The 19,257-nt window shown below is 49.1% G+C and overlaps 1 protein-coding gene across 4 annotated transcripts in view; it reads right to left on the bottom strand.

The window, feature by feature from the left end:
* LOC142249555 (uncharacterized) overlaps window positions 1–19,257 on the bottom strand; it is a 102,446-nt gene that overhangs the window by 58,759 nt on the left and 24,430 nt on the right. For 3 of the 4 annotated variants that reach the window (XM_075321229.1, XM_075321226.1, XM_075321225.1), the window contains exons 7-12: window positions 13,636–13,687; window positions 7,656–7,722; window positions 7,352–7,571; window positions 5,523–5,574; window positions 5,307–5,373; window positions 5,002–5,221 (exon numbers count right to left, since the gene is read on the bottom strand). In XM_075321229.1, coding sequence (XP_075177344.1) covers window positions 5,002–5,221; window positions 5,307–5,373; window positions 5,523–5,574; window positions 7,352–7,571; window positions 7,656–7,722; window positions 13,636–13,687 — 678 coding nt within the window. The remainder of the gene's footprint in view (window positions 1–5,001; window positions 5,222–5,306; window positions 5,374–5,522; window positions 5,575–7,351; window positions 7,572–7,655; window positions 7,723–13,635; window positions 13,688–19,257) is intronic. The other variant, XM_075321228.1, reaches the window with a different exon arrangement.

Raw genomic sequence — 19,257 nt, 5'->3', positions numbered from 1 at the left:
TGACATAGTCCTAGGTGATGGCTGAGTGTTTGTTCCCCTGCTTCAGATAATGTACATGTACGTGTAATGCACTTGAGGCATAAGTCAGTAATCGTCACAGTCTCTATTATCTTCATCTGGATTTGCTGGGCCCTTGTCTTAGACAGGGATGGCGACATTAAGCACATGCAGACTTTGATAAAACAGGAACGCCTTTATTACAGATCACTTTCGTTCTCATGCATCAGGCCCTTAAGACCACCGATGCTGTGTCTGTTCTACCTCGGGGGAAAAACTTCTCTAGTTCTGGCACTCGCCCTGGGCATTGTCCTCCAGCAGAAGAGTCCTATGCACTTGTCCTGGCACTCGCCCTGGGCATTGTCCTCCAGCAGAAGAGTCCGATGCACTTGTCCTGGCACTCGCCCTGGCCAATGTCCTCCAGCAGAAGAGTCCTATGCATTTGTCCTGGTAGTCGCCCTGGGCAATGTCCTCCAGCAGAAGAGTCCTATGCACTTGTCCTGGTACTCGCACTGGGCATTGTCCTCCAGCAGAAGAGTCCTATGCACTTATCCTGGCACTCACCCTGGGCATTGTCCTCCAGCAGAAGAGTCCTATGCACTTGTCCTGGCACTCACCCTGGGCATTGTCCTCCAGCAGAAGAGTCCTATGCACTTGTCCTGGCACTCACCCTGGGCATTGTCCTCCAGCAGAAGAGTCCGATGCACTTGTACTGGCACTCGCCCTGGGCATTGTTCTCCAGCAGAAGAGTCCTATGCACTTGTCCTGGCACTCACCCTGGGCATTGTCCTCCAGCAGAAGAGTCCTATGCACTTGTCCTGGCACTCGCCCTGGCCAATGTCCTCCAGCAGAAGAGTCCTATGCACTTGTCCTGGCACTCGCCCTGGGCATTGTCCTCCAGCAGAAGAGTCCTATGCACTTGTCCTGGCACTCGCCCTGGGCATTGTCCTCCAGCAGAAGAGTCCTATGCACTTGTCCTGGCACTCGCCCTGGGCATTGTCCTCCAGCAGAATAGTCCGATGCACTTGTACTGGCACTCGCCCTGGGCATTGTCCTCCAGCAGAAGAGTCCTATGCACTTGTCCTGGCACTCACCCTGGGCATTGTCCTCCAGCAGAAGAGTCCTATGCACTTGTCCTGGCACTCGCCCTGGGCATTGTCCTCCAGCAGAAGAGTCCGATGCACTTGTACTGGCACTCGCCCTGGGCATTGTCCTCCAGCAGAAGAGTCCTATGCACTTGTCCTGGCACTCGCCCTGGCCAATGTCCTCCAGCAGAAGAGTCCTATGCACTTGTCCTGGCACTCGCCCTGGGCATTGTCCTCCAGCAGAAGAGTCCTATGCACTTGTCCTGGCACTCGCCCTGGGCATTGTCCTCCAGCAGCTAAATCCTATGCACTTGTCCTGGCACTCGCCCTGGGCATTGTCTTCCAGCAGAAGAGTCCTATGCACTTGTCCTGGCACTCACCCTGGGCAATGTCCTCCAGCAGCTGAATCCTATGCACTTGTCCTAGTACTCGCCCTGGGCATTGTCCTCCAGCAGAAGAGTCCTATGCACTTGTCCTGGTACTCGCCCTGGGCAATGTCATCCAGCAGCTGAATCCTATGCACTTGTCCTAGCACTCGCCCTGGGCATTGTCCTCCAGCAGAAGAGTCCTATGCACTTATCCTGGCACTCGCCCTGGGCAATGTCCTCCAGCAGCTTAGTCCTATGCACAACCTTTCTCCCCCGGTATCTTTTCCGTGCGGCTGCACTGTCTCACTCGGACCTTCGGACGCATAGCAGCATCTGGCAAGTTCAGGGTCTCGTCAGAGGTCCTTTTACCCCGATGTCTCACCAGTGCTAGGATGCTCCACAGACCGTCCGACAGGTGAAGTCTTGACACACGGGAGGATTCCTCCCTTCCTAGACGTAGCTCAGGGCCTCTGCCTGTATACTTCAGCTTCTGCACCTTCTGCTGCTCCTATCTCCTGTCTCCCTCTCCCTAGTAACCATTCTACTGCTTCATTCCTGTGTCTCTGCTAAATCCTATTAACTATCTTAACTGCCACAGTCTTCTTCACTTCTGCAACTTGGTCCCTATTTACCACTTAACCCTTTGTATATGAAATACTTAACTGTCCTATCTTATTATTAATACTTATTAATATGCTGCCACCTCACAGTACATCTCCTGCCCGACACAGCACGAGGGGCCAGGACTCTACATTACACAGTAGTAGGAGAGTTGTAGTTTGGAAGTGAAGGAGAGAGGAGGTCCGGAGCCGAGCTCCTAAAAAGTGATCTAGGTGGCAGACGGTGGTCTGGGCCTAGAGGAGCTGGACGCAGGGGATCATGGCAAAGGGCACAGAACTGTCGAGGAGGACAGCCGCCAATTTACCTGACGAGAATGTAGACTTCAAGATCCGCTCTCCACCCACTCCAAAATCAGGGTACTAGCGCAACGAGGGGGATAGGATTTTCCACACAAACGGTCAAGAAAATGCCAAGCGTGAACCCTGAGAGCAAGCTCCCACACTTAGCAAGAGTGGGAAGCGGGACCCGACAAGTTACATACTACTGGGACCAACAGAGATGTAAACTTAGTGCCAGGAGGCAGATCACGGATCACCAGGCAGCGCAATTGGGGACGGGAGCCGAATTAGCTCCCCTCAGCGGCAGCGGTATACAGAACTTTGGTTTATCCAGTTGTTGGTGTCAGCTTAATGGACTGAGTGAGTACGCAAGTGACCCCCTTCACACCCAACAGCACTCCCCCTCACCATCACCGAGTCCCGGGACATTCCCCCTACCCGTGGAGGGTCTAAACCTGGCTGCCCCATTCCATCACCCCTCGGTACTCCCAACTGCAGCGGTGGTACTCCTAATTACCACATACCATGGGTGGCGTTACAAACTCTAACACAAACCCCTGTAAATACCCCCTTCATTTGAGTGGCCACACGACCCCCAGGTCCGGAGACCCCTCGAGCCACCGAGGATCAGGATCCGAGCAGTCCGACTGCTGGCACGGGGGCGGCACACAATCAAATAACTTTCTTACCCTAAAACATATACCTACGGCTGCTGGGAGGAACTGAACACCACGCCCGTTCAGCTCTGCTACATCCTGCATTTATATATAAATCCTATTTAGATTACAAGAATACCTCAACCAAGGAGTGGGTGCCATTCGCCCCCTCCTACACCTACAATAGATGGTGCACCATTTGGTCTTTAGGATAAAATTGATGAAATTTCAGGATCCATTCAAAAGATTACAGAGACATTGAGCTTCCAAACAAGAAAATTCTTCCCGGAATTATAACCTGAGTATCCTTTATCTAGAAATGGTGTCATTAGCTCGCAGACAATTTTACCGGGGATGACAATTGTCTGGGGGGAGTTTGGAGGGTTAATTTGGCGGTCCCTACCTTGGTAAATGAGAAAGGTGCATGTGTACCCGCTTGCGCTTTCACACGTTTTGTACAATTTGACACCATATTTGGTGAAATGAAAGATGGCCATTGAAACTCATCAAGGATTTGTCTATCAAAACATTTGGCTTCGGGGTATAGGAATTTAGAAGTGAATCTTTTAGGAGGGAAATTTGGGGTTTCAATTTATTTAGCCGATCATAATTGGGGTAATTTCTTGGAGGAGCTTGGCAAATGTCACTAACATGGAGGAACTTTATTAGGGTTTCATATTGGGACATTGCAGCTGCAAATACAGGGGTGCTGAGGACAGATTTAGCTGTCCAGTAGAAATGCAATAACTTCATTCACTAGAGAAGACGCAAGGACATGACCTGGGAAGACGATGACGTTTCCTCAATCACCTTTGCTTTATTGATTGCACACAGGCATCCTGCAATCCTTACCCGGCAGTCACACATCTAATTTTTCCCCTAATGTCCCAACGCATGCATCCGACATCTCTTCTTGCCTTTGAAAGCAGCACTGCAAACTCCCAATGTAGCTCCTGTCCATCATCAGCCACTTCTGCCTTTTCCCTCCGGTAGCTTTTGATAAATGAGAAGTATCAGTCACATCCTTAGCGCGGAGTTCCCTGTAACTCGGACTGACTTCTGCTTGAAAGTTACAGAACCCAGGAGGGCTGAAGAGTCCCATGAATGAGCAGATCACATGATTTTCTGACGCCCGTTGGTCCTTCTATAGTTTGGGATTCAGCCTCTACCCTGCTTTATTCAATATTAATCTATAATTCAGAAGATATAGATTGACATAAACAAACGACCGGCTTCCGGCCCAGTGTGCTGAATGCTTCAATTGAAAACGGAGTATTGTGGCAATGACGATGGGCTTCGGTGGCAACCCTGACTACTGTGGCACACCGGACGGGAAACTCTTCTACACACTGATGTAACAGATATTCAAACATTCCCCCACCCCAGTGTCAGACTGGAGCAGCAGGGGCCAACCAGTAACACTGGCTCTGGGGGCCACTGATCAACTACAGCAATATTACATTCACAAACTTACCTATGTTTTTATATAATAATATACTGGATAGTTTGTAAAATGAATGATGAGAGGTTTTCTTTGTCTGCACATAGTGAAACAAGTGTATTGTACCAACTAGTGATTAGGTTGTGGGGTAAGTGACATACTACTGCAGAGGGGCCCCCCAGAGGATTCTCCTGCCCTCCTGTGGGCCAGTCCAAGCCTGGTCCCTTCATTTCTAGTCAGCAAAATATTATATGCCAAACATTTGGCAGATTTTATGACATCTTTCCAGAATTCACCATTATTTACTGCAGACATACACGTGAACATTTCTCAGTACAGACACTTTGAAGATGAATTTCCAGTTTGGTGCTAAATTCACTGTTATTTACACAATTGCACATTTTGCATGTTTGGACCAATTCAATTGTCATAAAATAGTCATTTATTATCTAGGATTACACATTATACACATTTTTTTGCCACATTTCTTTAATAAAATTGCCCTGTTGAGTTGTTTGTGGGAATAATCACAACAGTAAAATCTCTGTACAATACCTGGAGGCCTTTGTGTTGTTTCTTTGGTTGGTTCCGGACTCACTGGACTGGTGGAGATAAATAGGAAAGATCCAGACCACGGTCCATAGTTCTTGGTAGAGACGCCATTTCTTGTAGATCCAGTGTAACTGCTCTGACCTGGTGACTTCTGCACGGAGACTTGTCCTCCATTATTGGGTATTTTTCCCGCATGGATAGCAGCTCGGCAGATAGAGGAATCCTAAGAGAAATTATAGGTACAGCAGGTGACTTTTTTATACGGTTTGATAACAGTGAATTTATAATACGTTTTGCTTTCGTCTTACATCTGTATACACATCAGATCCCCAAACAGATCCCCCATTGGTAAGACAGTCAGCTGGACACAACACCCTGCAAAATAATCAGATAATTAGAAAGAAATACAATATTATCCATCCATGATTGTGGCTACTCTGCAATATCAGTCACTGCTGGTGCATAAAAGTGGCGGTGTAACGCCAGAAATAGCGGGGCTATGGAATAAAAGGAAAAAATCTTACTCTGCAGAAGATCCCGGTAAATCTCTCGCGGTTGTTGTACAAGAAGCAGTCACTGCAACAAAATGGGAAGAATTCTCTGAGACGGAGTCACCATTACAGGTCCATGTTCTCTCCAAGATCTGATTCTGGTACCAGTGACCAGTATACAGTGCGGGCCATAAGTCAATGGAGGTGGCCACAGTCTAATGTGATGAGATACCAATATTACAGATCCTTTAACCCCTTAAGCCCCTGGGCGTTTTGCATTTTTCCGTTTTTTTCCCGTCTTTCTTCTGAGCCGTGACTTTTGTATTTTTCCGTCAATCTTGCCTTTTGAGGGCTTGTGTTTTGTGGGACGAGTTGTAGTTTCAAATGAAACCATAAGCTTTACCATATAGTGTACTGGAAAACAGCAAAAAAAAATTTAAGTGTAAAATAACTGCAAAAAAAAAGTGTGATTGCACAATAGTTTTTGGGATATTTTATTTACTGTGTTCACTATATGGTAAAACTGATGTGTCGTTGTGATGCCTGAGGTCGGTGCGAGTTTGGTGACACTAAAGATGAATAGGTTTATTTGTATCTAAGGGGTTAAAAAAAATTCACAAGTTTGTCCAAAAAAAGTGGCGTATGTTTTGTGCCATTTTCTGAAACCCGTTCTCATTTTTTGGTATCTATGGCTCTATGACTGCTTATTTTTTGCGTCTTGAGCTGACGTTTTTAACGGTACCATTTTTGCGCAGATGCTACGTTTTCATCGCCTGTTATTACATTTTGCGCAAAATTTGCGGAGACCAAAAAACATAATTTTGGCATTTGTAATTTTTTGCCGCTACGCAGGTTACCGATCAGATTAATTGATTGTATAGTTTGATAGATCGGGCGTTTCTGAACGCGACAATACCAAACATGTGTATATTTTTTAACCCTTTAATTTTCAATGGGGCGAAAGGGGGGTGATTTGAACTTTTAGGTGTTTTTATTTTTGTTTTCATTTTTTAAAACTTTTTTTTAAATTTGACTAGGTCCATTAGGGGGCTATAGGGATCAGCTGTGTGATCGCTTTTCCATTTCTCCAGATCATAGCTACAGAACTGAGATCTGCAGATTTGCTGCTTTACCCTCAATTCTATAGCACTATTCCAGCATTGAGAGAAAGTGACTCATGTTACCTACAGGCATCATCACATGACCTTGTGCTTCCATGGCAACCATGTCACGTGACTTCCTATGGGGACAGGGTAAGTTGTCATAATGGCGGCGCGCATATACAGTACATCTCGCTGCCAGATTTTGGCAGCGAGATGTAAGGGGTTAATAGTCGTGGGTGGAAGCAATTCCACTGGCGACTAACAGGCACATGTCAGCTGTTGAAATCAGCTGATATGTGTGCGGATCGCCGTGGCCTGTCCCCGTAGGGGGCGGGGATTAACCTCACATGATCCATGGTGTACCCAGTACGTCATGAGTTGCTAAGGGGTTAAACCAGTTCAACTTTCATGAAAGAAAAATAATAATATAAAATAATTTTTAAAAAGGACCAATAATGTACTAGAAATCCTTATAGCCCACTGGTGGTGGCCACAGCTTATAGGCCCCAAAACTGGTGACAGGGTCCCCTTAACGCAGGATTTCACACCCCAAACTATTTATATGTGTATGTAGCTTTTTGAAAAACAAGTCCAGCAATTCCATTACATGGCCAGTTCGTTCCTCCATTACTGAGAAATCAGCATGTTCATGGATTTGTAAACAAGACTGTAGATGTGAAGCCTCCGTCACTCCAGCTCTATTCCCCACCCAGCATTGCCTCCTCCTGCTGGACTGACAGAAAAATCTCTGTACAATACCTGGAGGCCTTTGTGTTGTTTCTGTGGTTGGTTCCGGACTCACTGGACTGGTGGAGATAAATAGGAAAGATCCAGGCCACGGTCCATAGTTCTTGGTAGAGACCCCATTTCTTGTAGATCCAGTGTAACTGCTCTGACCTGGTGACTTCTGCACGGAGACTTGTCCTCCATTATTGGGTATTTTTCCAGCATGGATAGCAGCTCGGCAGATAGAGGAATCCTAAGAGAAATTATAGGTACAGCAGGTGACTTTTTATACTGTTTGATAACAGTGAATTTATAATACTTTTTGCTTTCATCTTACATTTGTATACACATCAGATCCCCAAACAGATCCCCCATTGGTAAGACAGTCAGCTGGACACAACACCCTGCAAAATAATCAGATAATTAGAAAGAAATACAATGTTATCATCCATGATTGTGGCTACTCTGCAATATCAACAAATCCAAAAATCCAGCACTCATATATGGTTTTGAAAATAGAAAAAAATTCTTTATTGGAACAAACAGTTGTGTATACTGTGTAATATTTCGGTCAAACGACCTTCATCAGATCACACTGTGACAGAAAATAAGAGAAAATGCTATATATAAATATCACTATTAGCATGAATAAACACACATGCATTGACATATAATCTCATAACATGTTGTATCACAAAACAATTCAAAAAACAGACTCTGATGGAATCTCAGAGTGTTCAGACATATACATTATATATATCTATATATATAATTGCCTTATTCTGTCTGTCTGTCTGTCTGTCTGTCTGTCTATCTGTCTGTCTGTCTGTCATGCTCCAAAATTGTGTCCTTACGGTGACACAAAGCTGATTGGCCGCTGGGCTCGCCATGGCCCCCGCCCCCCCACACGGATTGGCCGCTCGCCCAGGCTGCGCCCCCACACGGATTGGCCAGCCGCTCGCCCAGGCTCCGCCCCCCCCACAGATTGGCCTCTCGCCCCGGCACCCTGCAGGCATTGGCAATTCGGCCACGCCACGCCCCGCCCCCCTCACGCAATGCACGTTAGCTCTGGCCCCACCCCCTCCCTCCTCCCGCGCATTTCTCGAACTGACACGGCTGTCACGGAGGTGAGTACGGTACTCCCTGCCCACCCCCCCCCCTCCCCCCCCGCCCCCGCCCCCGCTCGCACAGGACTGGTGTGGATACGTTGCTAACCATGCTCGCATGGTTACAAGCGCTGTCACGGAGGTGAGTACTGTACTCCCTCCCCCCCCCCTCCCCCCCCCGGCCCCCGCTCGCACGGCAGTGGTGGGAGTGGTGTGGATACGTTGGTATCAAGCCCATCAAGGTCCTGCTGCGCCAGAAGATCCACACGCACACACACAAACATACACACACATCAGATCACACTCACACTCACTCTTACACACACCTCACACACACCTCACACACACCTCACACACACCTCACATCGCATCCACATACTCACAACATCCTGGGATATCGCTTGCTTCTCGGCGGCGAAAATGTGCTGTTGTGATCTTCCAGGACCTGACGGAGGATCACATGGCCAGAAGCATGTGATATCCCCGGATGTTGTGAGTATGAGCGCGTAAGTGCGATATCGTCAGTGTCTGTGTGTGTGAGTGGATGCGATCGGGTGTGTGTGAGTGGATGCGATCGGGTGTGTGTGTGAGTGTATGCGATCGGGTGTGTGTGTGAGTGGATGCGATCGGGTGTGTGTGAGTGGATGCGATCGGGTGTGTGTGAGTGGATGCGATCGGGTGTGTGTGAGTGTATGCGATCGGGTGTGTGTGAGTGTATGCGATCGGGTGTGTGTGAGTGTATGCGATCGGGTGTGTGTGAGTGTATGCGATCGGGTGTGTGTGTGAGTGGATGCGATCGGGTGTGTGTGTGAGTGGATGCGATCGGGTGTGTGTGTGAGTGGATGCGATCGGGTGTGTGTGAGTGGATGCGATCGGGTGTGTGTGAGTGGATGCGATCGGGTGTGTGTGAGTGGATGCGATCGGGTGTGTGTGAGTGGATGCGATCGGGTGTGTGTGAGTGTATGCGATCGGGTGTGTGTGAGTGTATGCGATCGGGTGTGTGTGAGTGTATGCGATCGGGTGTGTGTGTGAGTGGATGCGATCGGGTGTGTGTGTGAGTGGATGCGATCGGGTGTGTGTGTGAGTGGATGCGATCGGGTGTGTGTGTGAGTGGATGCGATCGGGTGTGTGTGTGAGTGGATGCGATCGGGTGTGTGTGTGAGTGGATGCGATCGGGGTGTGTGAGTGTCGGCAGAGGACCAGGCCGTGCTGGAGGAGGCTGGGAGCAGAGAGGCTGATCATGGGGAAGAGGGGAATGCTGATGCTGAAGGAGGCTGGGATGGGAAGGCTGGGAGGAAGGAGGCTGGGACGAAAGAGGCTGATCCTCAGGAAGGCTGAGGAGGGGAGGCTGATGCTGAGGGAGGCTGGAAGGAGAGAGGCTGAGCAAACGTGCTCCATCCGCCATACTGCGCACTCCCCATCGTGCTGCATCCCCCATGCTGCGCACTCCCAAACGTGGTCCATCCGCCATGCTGCGCACTTCCCAAACGTGGTCCATCCGCCATGCTGCGCACTCCCAAACGTGCTCCATCCGCCATGCTGCGCACTCCCAAACGTGCTCCATCCGCCATACTGCGCACTGGAGCACGTTTGGGAGTGCGCAGCATGGCGGATGGAGCACGTTTGAGAATGCGCAGCATGGCGGATGGAGCACGTTTGGGAGTGCGCAGCATGGCGGATGGAGCACGTTTGGGAGTGCGCAGCATGCCGGATGGTGCACGATCGGGAGTGCGCAGTATGGCGGATGGAGCACGTTTGGGAGTGCGCAGCATGGCGGATGGAGCACGTTTATAAGTGCGCAGCATGGCGGATGGACCACGTTTGGGAGTGCGCAGCATGGCGGATGGAGCACGTTTAGGAGTGCGCAGCATGGCGGATGGAGCACGTTTGCAAGTGCGCAGCATGGCGGGTGGAGCACGATGGGAGGTGCACACCTCCCCCCAACACACACACACACGCGCACTGCACAACACACACACACTAGGAATCACAAACAACACCCTACACAGACACCCACACAGACAACGCTGCACACACAAATATACGCACATACTGCACAACACACACATTGCTCAAAACATACCTCCCCCCAAAACACACCACACCCACACAAACCGCACAACACACACACACACACACAACGCTACAGACACACAGCGCTCCACAAACAACGCAACACACGCAACACACATACAACACCGCTCTCACCCCCCGCGACACTCAGAACATGTACAGCGCCCTACACAAACACTTGGTAACTACACACAACAACATCTATATATATATATATATAACAAAAATCATACATGAACTACACAATACGTAAATTCTAGAATACCCGATGCGTAGAATCGGGCCACCTTCTAGTATATATATATATATATATATATATAAAGAGAGTAATAAATGTCAGCGAAAAAGCGGGGGCTGCATCACGGACAAGCGTAATTCACTCTTTTGCTATTATGTCAATATAAATCCTATGAATAAAGAAAAAATAGGACATAAGTAGCTATCATAGAAACTGAGTACTGTGCAGAAAAAATATGAATGAAAATACCATAAAGACATAATTAATAAAGGGTTCCCATCATAGATAGCATATGTCCAAAAAATGTAAAGGGGAATAAAGGAATGCACTTACCAACATTTTGGAATAGTGGAAATCAATAGGATATTAGATGGAACACTGCCCGTCCGGGTCTGTGGTGCCCATGTCCTATCAGCCTGGCGTCTGGGATTTAAATAGACCGCCTAATAAGGTAGTGGGCGTGTAGGTGCTGATAGCGTAACGTCACTTCCGTTCCAATTACAGGAAGTGACAATGCTGGATGGCAATATGTAAACGGCCTGGTTGGCAGACAATTGCATGTGTGGAGGCACATAAAACCACCCATTAAGTACTAGATGTTTTGTCTGAAGTATGAATACAAACGATCGTGGGTGGGAATTAGTAATTTTAATAGAGGAATAAAATTAGTATTAGGACACCCGGAGGTCACTTCCATTATAAAAACCGGAAGTGACGATCCTGAATGGCAACCTGTGAAAGACCCTGGTTGGCAAGGCTGCACCTGCGCAGCAGTAAACTTGTGATGTATGTCATATGTAAATAGACTGCCTGATAAGGTAATAGACATACAACAGCGTAAACGTTACTTCTAGTAGTAAATAAAGGAAGTAACAGTACTGAGTGGCAGTATATAAACCTTCACAAGCGTGGAAGTGCATGAAACCTGTGACCAAGTGCTAAATATGTTATCTAAAGCACGATTAAATGTGGAATATATATCTTAAGATATATAAATATTAGATGTAAATGACACAAATAAGAGATGGGAAGGAATTTACTATTTATGAGGGGAACCGAATGTAGAAAATATACAAAAAATATACAAAATATACAAAAAAACGTAAGGGACGGGAAAAAATGTTTTGTATAAGGGGTAGAAGGGAAGGAAAATCGGGAAACTGGAATGGTGCTCTTTAATAAGATAAGAAATATCATAAGGAAGATCGAAAAAAAGAGAACATTTTTTATTCCTTTCCCCTGCTTCTTTTCCATCCTCTTGTTGTCTTGAGTCTTATCTTTCTAAAAAATGTTCTCTTTTTTTCGATCTTCCTTATGATATTTCTTATCTTATTAAAGAGCACCATTCCCGTTTCCCAGTTTTCCTTCCCTTCTACCCCTTATACAAAACATTTTTTCCCATCCTTTACGTTTTTTTTGTATATTTTGTATATTTTTTTGTATATTTTCTATATTCGGTTCCCCTCATAAATAGTAAATTCCTTCCCATCTCTTATTTGTGTCATTTACATCTAATATTTATATATCTTAAGATATATATTCCCACATTTAATCGTGCTTTAGATAACATATTTAGCACTTGGTCACAGGTTTCATGCACTTCCACGCTTGTGAAGGTTTATATACTGCCACTCAGTACTGTTACTTCCTTTATTTACTACTAGAAGTAACGTTTACGCTGTTGTATGTCTATTACCTTATCAGGCAGTCTATTTACATATGACATACATCACAAGTTTACTGCTGCGCAGGTGCAGCCTTGCCAACCAGGGTCTTTCACAGGTTGCCATTCAGGATCGTCACTTCCGGTTTTTATAACGGAAGTGACCTCTGGGTGTCCTAATACTAATTTTATTCCTCTATTAAAATTACTAATTCCCACCCACGATCGTTTGTATTCATACTTCAGACAAAACATCTAGTACTTAACCAGTGGTTTTATGTGCCTCCACACATGCAATTGTCTGCCAACCAGGCCGTTTACATATTGCCATCCAGCATTGTCACTTCCTGTAATTGGAACGGAAGTGACGTTACGCTATCAGTACCTACACGCCCACTACCTTATTAGGCGGTCTATTTAAATCCCAGACGCCAGGCTGATAGGACATGGGCACCACAGACCCGGACGGGCAGTGTTCCATCTAATATCCTATTGATTTCCACTATTCCAAAACGTTGATAAGTGCATTCCTTTATTCCCCTTTACATTTTTTGGACCTATGCTATCTATGATGGGAACCCTTTATTAATTATGTCTTTATGGTATTTTCATTCATATTTTTTCTGCACAGTACTCAGTTTCTATGATAGCTACTTATGTCCTATTTTTTCTTTATCCATAGGATTTATGTTGACATAATAGCAAAAGAGTGAATTACGCTTGTCCGTGATGCAGCCCCCGCTTTTTCGCTGACATTTATTACTCTCTTATATATATATATATATATATATATATATATATATATATTTCTGAACACTCTGAGATTCCATCAGAGTCTGTTTTTTGAATTGTTTTGTGATACAACATGTTATGAGATTATATGTCAATGCATGTGTGTTTATTCATGCTAATAGTGATATTTATATATAGCATTTTCTCTTTTATTTTCTGTCACAGTGTGATCTGATGAAGGTCGTTTGACCGAAATATTACACAGTATACACAACTGTTTGTTCTAATAAAGAATTTTTTCTATTTTTCAAAACCATATATGAGTGCTGGATTTTTGGATTTGTTGATATAGGGGTTGGACCCTATCCAGGCACCATTAATTTTGTTGGAGTGCCACACTTCCACATATTATTACTCTGCAATATCAGTCACTACTGGTGCTTAAAAGTGGCGGTGTAACTCCAGAAATAGCGGGGCTATGGAATAAAAGGAAAAGAAATCTTACTCTGCAGAAGATCCCGGTAAATCTCTCGCGGTTGTTGTACAAGAAGCCGTCACTGCAACAAAATGGGAAGAATTCTCTGAGACGGAGTGTTACGCGGGAGGACGATTAGAGCAATACTAATAACAGCTCTAACGTCTCCCGAGGTCCTCTGGGCAGATGGTAAAGCCACAGATGGACAAGCCGCAGGAAGGCACAGCTTCAGAGAAACAAGAAAATAGAAAACACAATCGGAGGTGTTAGTGTGACGCCCCTGGACTAGTCAGGTCGTCACAGGGGACTGCACACGCTTTATCCTTAGTGCAGGACTCAACCTCTCTTGGTTCTGGGTTCCTAACTTACAGTACTGCCTCCATCAGCATCCAAATATCCCAACCATACCTCACACCACACCCTGTCAGGCACACCAGTGGGCTGTTAAGCTGGAATAGGGTCGCCCACCTAGGGGTCAGGCAGACTGGTGGGAGGGAGGAGTAGAGCTTAGAGTCAGTTCTGTAGTAGCCCTCGATGAGTGAGGAGCTGGGAGTTGGAGCTCTGGGGAGAGAGAGGTTGGGTCGCAGACGGTGGTCTGGGTCGGAGGAGTCGGAGACCCGGTTGCAGGATATTTGGACTGGGTGCCTGGACTTAAGGGTACTTTACACGCTGCAATCTCGTTAGCGAGATTGCAAGCAATCGTACCCGCCCTCGTCAGTTGTGCACACGGGCAAATCGCTGTCTGTGGCACACAACTTCTCTTACACCCGTCACACGGACTTACCTGCCCTGCGACGTCGCTCTGGCCGGCGAACTGCCTCCTTTCTAAGGGGGCGGTTAGTGCGGCATCATAGCGATGTCACACGGCAGGCGTCCAATAGAAGCGGAGGGGGAGATGAGCGGCCGAAACATGCCACCCACCTCCTTCCTTCCTCATTGCTGGTGGAGGCAGGTAAGGAGATATTCGTCGCTCCTGCGGTGTCACACACAGCGATGTGTGGTGCTGCAGGAACGAGGAACAACATCGCTAATAAGTAGAGAACGATTTCTGGTTTCAGGACGACTTCTCCGCGGCAAACGATTTTGATCACTTTTGCAGTCGTTTAAGGTCGCTCGTACTTGTCACACACTGCGATATCTTTAATGACACCGGATGTGTGCCACAAACATCGTGACCCCGACGATAATTCACTAATGATATCGCAGCGTGTAAAGTCCTCTTTAGTCTTGGAGGACGGTCAGCACCTCAAGTTCAATAGCCAGTCCGGGTCTGAAAGCACGGCGGGGTACTGGACCCTTGGTCGGGGAGTAGCTTCAAGCAACCCGGCAATTAACCTGCGGAGGATAGTGACTTTATGTACTGTCCCCACAAAGCTTCACAGACACAGATCAGAGGCACTAGCGCAACCAGGGAGATAGGGCTTTCCAACCTAAGCAACCCACTGAAATTCCAAGCGTAAGTCCTTGAGAGCAAAGCTCCACTACCAAATTGTAGGGAGCGGGGCCCAGACAGCTTTATGCCTATGGGCTAACTGAACACTTCTAAATTTGTGCACGGAGGCAAGCTCCAGACCCTCAGACAGTACTGTAGGGTACGGATACCCAGACGGGATCCCCTCCAGAGGGCAGCGGTACCCAGAGGCTTGGTTTACCTTGTTGTCAGAGTCTGCTTTTCATCATCAACGCTGTCTGAGTGAGTACATGGTCATCTCCTGCTACCACCTAGGCCTGCACTCCCCTGCACACCACTATCCAGAGTCCCGGGGCCTCCCCTACCCATGGAGGGAATGTCATCTGGCTGCCCCACTCCATCTTCCCTGGGTACTCCCATCGGCAGCTTCGTACTCCCCTTACCGCACAGACTGGTGGGAGGGAGGAAGTGGAGAGCAGAGCTTAGAGTCAGTTCTGTAGTAGCCCTCGATGAGTGAGGAGCTGGGAGTTGGAGCTCTGGGGAGAGAGAAGTTAGGTCGCAGATGGTGGACTGGGTCGGAGGAGTCGGAGACCCGGTTGCAGGATATTTGGACTGGGTGCCTGGACTTAAGGGTATTTTACATGCTGCGATCTCGTTAGCGAGATTGCAAGCGATCGTACCCGCCCCCGTCGGTTGTGCGACATGGGCACATCGCTGCCGTGGCGCACAACCTCTCTTACACCCGTCACACGGAGTTACCTGCCCTGCGACGTCGCTCTGGCCAGCGAACCACCTCCTTTCTAAGGGGGGCGGTTAGTGCGGCATCATAGCGACGTCACACGGCAGCCGTCCAATAGACGTCATAGCTTCTGCGGTGTCACACACAACGATGTGTGGTGCCGCAGGAAGAAGGAACAACATCGCTATTAAGCAGAGAACAATTTTTGGTTTCAGGAAGACTTCTCCGAGGCAAATGATTTTGACCGCTTTTGCGATCGTTTAAGGTCGCTCGTACTGGTCACACACTGCGATATCGTTAATGACGCTGGATGTGCATCACAAACACCGTGACCTCGACGATAATTCACTAACGATATCGCAGCGTGTCCCCACGAAGCTTAGAGATCAGGGGCACTAGCACAACGAGGGGGATAGGGCTTTCCAATCCAAGCAGCCCACTGAAATCCCAAGCATGAGACCTTGAGAGCAAAGCTCCACTACCAAATTGTAGGGAGCGGGGCCCAGACAGCTTTATGCCTACGGGCCAACTGAACACTTCTAAATTTGTGCACGGAGGCAAGCTCCAGACCATCAGGCAGTACTATATGGTACGGAAACTCAGACGGGCTCCCTTCAAGAGGGCAGCGGCACCCAGATGCTTGGTTTACCTTGTTGTCAGAGTCTGCTTTTCATCATCAACACTGTCTGAGTGAGTACATGGTCATCTCCTGCTACCACCTAGCCCTGCATGCCCTTCACACCACCATCCAGAGTCCCGGGGCCTCCCCTACCCATGGGGGGGAACGTCATCTGGCTGCCCCACTCCATCTTCCCTGGGTACTCCCATCGGCAGCTTCAGTACTCCCCTTACCGCACACCACGGGTGGAGTCACAAACTATTATCCCCTGTAAATAGCCCTTTTACATTTGAGAGTGTCCGCAAGCCCTCGGGTCCAGAGACCCTAGAGCCACAGCAGCAGCAACCCCCTGGATCCGAGTACTGGACCTCTCCTGTTAACCGCATAGGGAGTCCTGAGGGAGACTGTCCATGCACATAGGGGGCACACCGGGACAGTAGGCACAGGTCAGTTAGTACCACTTGGCTGCCACTGACGGACTGGAGTGGTAGAGCAGAAGCGGGTTCACTTGCCCTGATTGCATCTCACCATGAATCTTGGCGTGACTGGTACCAATGCCTAAACCTGCCTAACGATTCCAGTATATAATGGCGCTGGCCACAATGTGGCTGCACTGCTCTGACACTAGACCCAGAGCTGAAATGACGCATGCGCAGCCATGGGCTTCATCCAGGATCTTTTAAAGACTAAGCCCTGCCCCAACCAAGCACCAGATAACAATGGCGCTGGCAGCGGCCAATGAGAGACCGCCACACACCAATGACGTCATTAACGACCAATCAGTGGCTGCCACATCACCAATGACATCATTGATGGCCAATTAGCGGCCGGTGACGTCAATGAATGAAGACCAATCAGCGGCCGCTGCATCACTAGTGACGTCACGCGCATGCACAGTAGCAAGAATTCTGCACTTAGAGCCAAGAGAGGAAGCGGGAACCCACGCATGCGCGGTAGGGTAAAACAGGGACTAAAGGCTGCTTTACACCAGACAATCTATCGTGCGATAGATCGTCGGGGTCACAGTTTTTGTGACGCACATCCGGCATCGCTGGCGATGCCGGCCTGTGTGACACCTCCTAGCGACGCAGTATTGCTCACAAATCGTGAGTCGTGTACTGGTCGCTAGGTTCCATAATATCGGTTCTGAAATTGGGCGCCGGTTGTTAATCGTTCCCGTGGCATCACACGTCGCTCCGTGTGACACCACGGGAGCGATGAACATCGCATACCTGCCTCCCGCGTCAGCCGCCGGCTCTATGTGGAAGGAAGGAGGTGTGCGGGATGTTTATGTGTCGCCCTGGGCAAGCCAGGGGACACAGGTCACAACACCACATGCACCCCACATTCCCTGCAGGTACACCAGCTAACCCACAAATCCTTATTGCCTTCCTCCAGAGGCTGATGATTCACACCAGGGGGTGGGCCAGGCGGTTGGCTCCGCCCACCGAGGAGTTCACAGCTCTGGAGGCGGGAAGTACCAGGCAGGGCTTGTGTGAGGAGTTCAGCCAGGGAGGAGGAAGTGGAAGGAAGTGAAGTGTAGTGGAGCTGAAGAAGAAAGCTGAAGTGACAGAGAAGTGAAAGTAGAGAAAGTGCAAAGTGGCAGTTTAGTACAGCCTGAAGTGGTCTGAGGCTGTGTGCCTGGACAGAGACAGCAAGGTCAGCAGACGGCGGAGATTGTCTGGAGTGGGACTGTTTGGAGGTTCCTGGAAGGACCGCGGACGGGTAGTGGCCCGGCGGTCTGGAGCAGCGTGCAAAGGACAGTCAGTACCAGGGCAGGGGCCTCTCGGACCCCGGCAAGGCTAGGAGTCGCCATAATTTGCCGAATCCGTCAGTGAAGGGGACGTAGATCCCCCAACAACCAAGCCCCGATTGAAGGCAACAGCTCAACCATTACAGGGGAGACACCGCCACCGCCAGGGCACCAGTTTCCCCAGGGCCAGCGCCTGCGGGCAAAGTGTGGAGCTCCTCCGGCCCAGATTGTAGTCGGGGAGCGGGTAACCGGTGGGAATCCATCGCTACCAATAGACGTAACATAGGTGCAGGGAAGAGTGATCATCACCGCCAACTGCAGGGAACCGCAGCACCGTGAACCGTCCGAGGGACCCGTCCAACCAGCCGTTTGTTTACTGAGAACTGTGTCGTGGTTACTGGCTGAGTGAGTACCTCCGTGCCGCAAGGCACAGCGCTGCCCCCGCGTCCCTGAGCCCACCAGGCCCTGCATCTCACATCTCATCACTGGGCCCCGGGATCACCAACCCCTACCCACGGAGGGGCAACACAACACCTGGCTGCTCCGCATCACCATCCCCGGGATCCCCATATTGAGCAGCGGTGGTGAAATCACCACAACCGTGGGTGGCGTCACGGACAATAAACAATCTCCCCAACCAAAATCCCCTTTTCACTCACGGGCGAGGAGTGCCGCTCGAGAAGCCCCCGGGATCCGGCCCACCGCTCGAGCCACCACTGAGCAGAAGCCGCCGGACCCGAGCAGAAGGGGTGAGCGTAGTGTGCTGACACCCTCCTCCCCGCCCGCGACATTTACGTCCCGCTCATCTCCGCCCCTTCGCTCCCATTGGCCGGCGGTCGTGTGACGTTGCTGTGACGCCGAACGTTCCTCCCACTCCAGGAAGTGGACGTTCGCCGCCCACAGCGTGGTCGCACGAGAGGTAAGTATGTGTGACGTGGGTTACCGACTTTGTGCGCCACGGGCAGCGATTTGCCCGTGACGCAAACAGGACAGGGGCGGGGGTACGATCGATTGTGAAATCGCACAATCGGTCGTACCATGTAAAGCAGCCTTTAGTCTCAGAACGTACCCTGGACACCTGACTCCTAGCAGCGTAGTGCCTGGAGCGGCGGACAGGTGACGCAGGAGAG

This window comes from Anomaloglossus baeobatrachus, chromosome 8 (assembly GCF_048569485.1).
Source record: "Anomaloglossus baeobatrachus isolate aAnoBae1 chromosome 8, aAnoBae1.hap1, whole genome shotgun sequence".
NCBI lineage: Eukaryota > Metazoa > Chordata > Amphibia > Anura > Aromobatidae > Anomaloglossus > Anomaloglossus baeobatrachus.
Note: the sequence above shows the minus strand (reverse complement) of the source record. Positions and strands in the feature narration are given on the sequence as shown.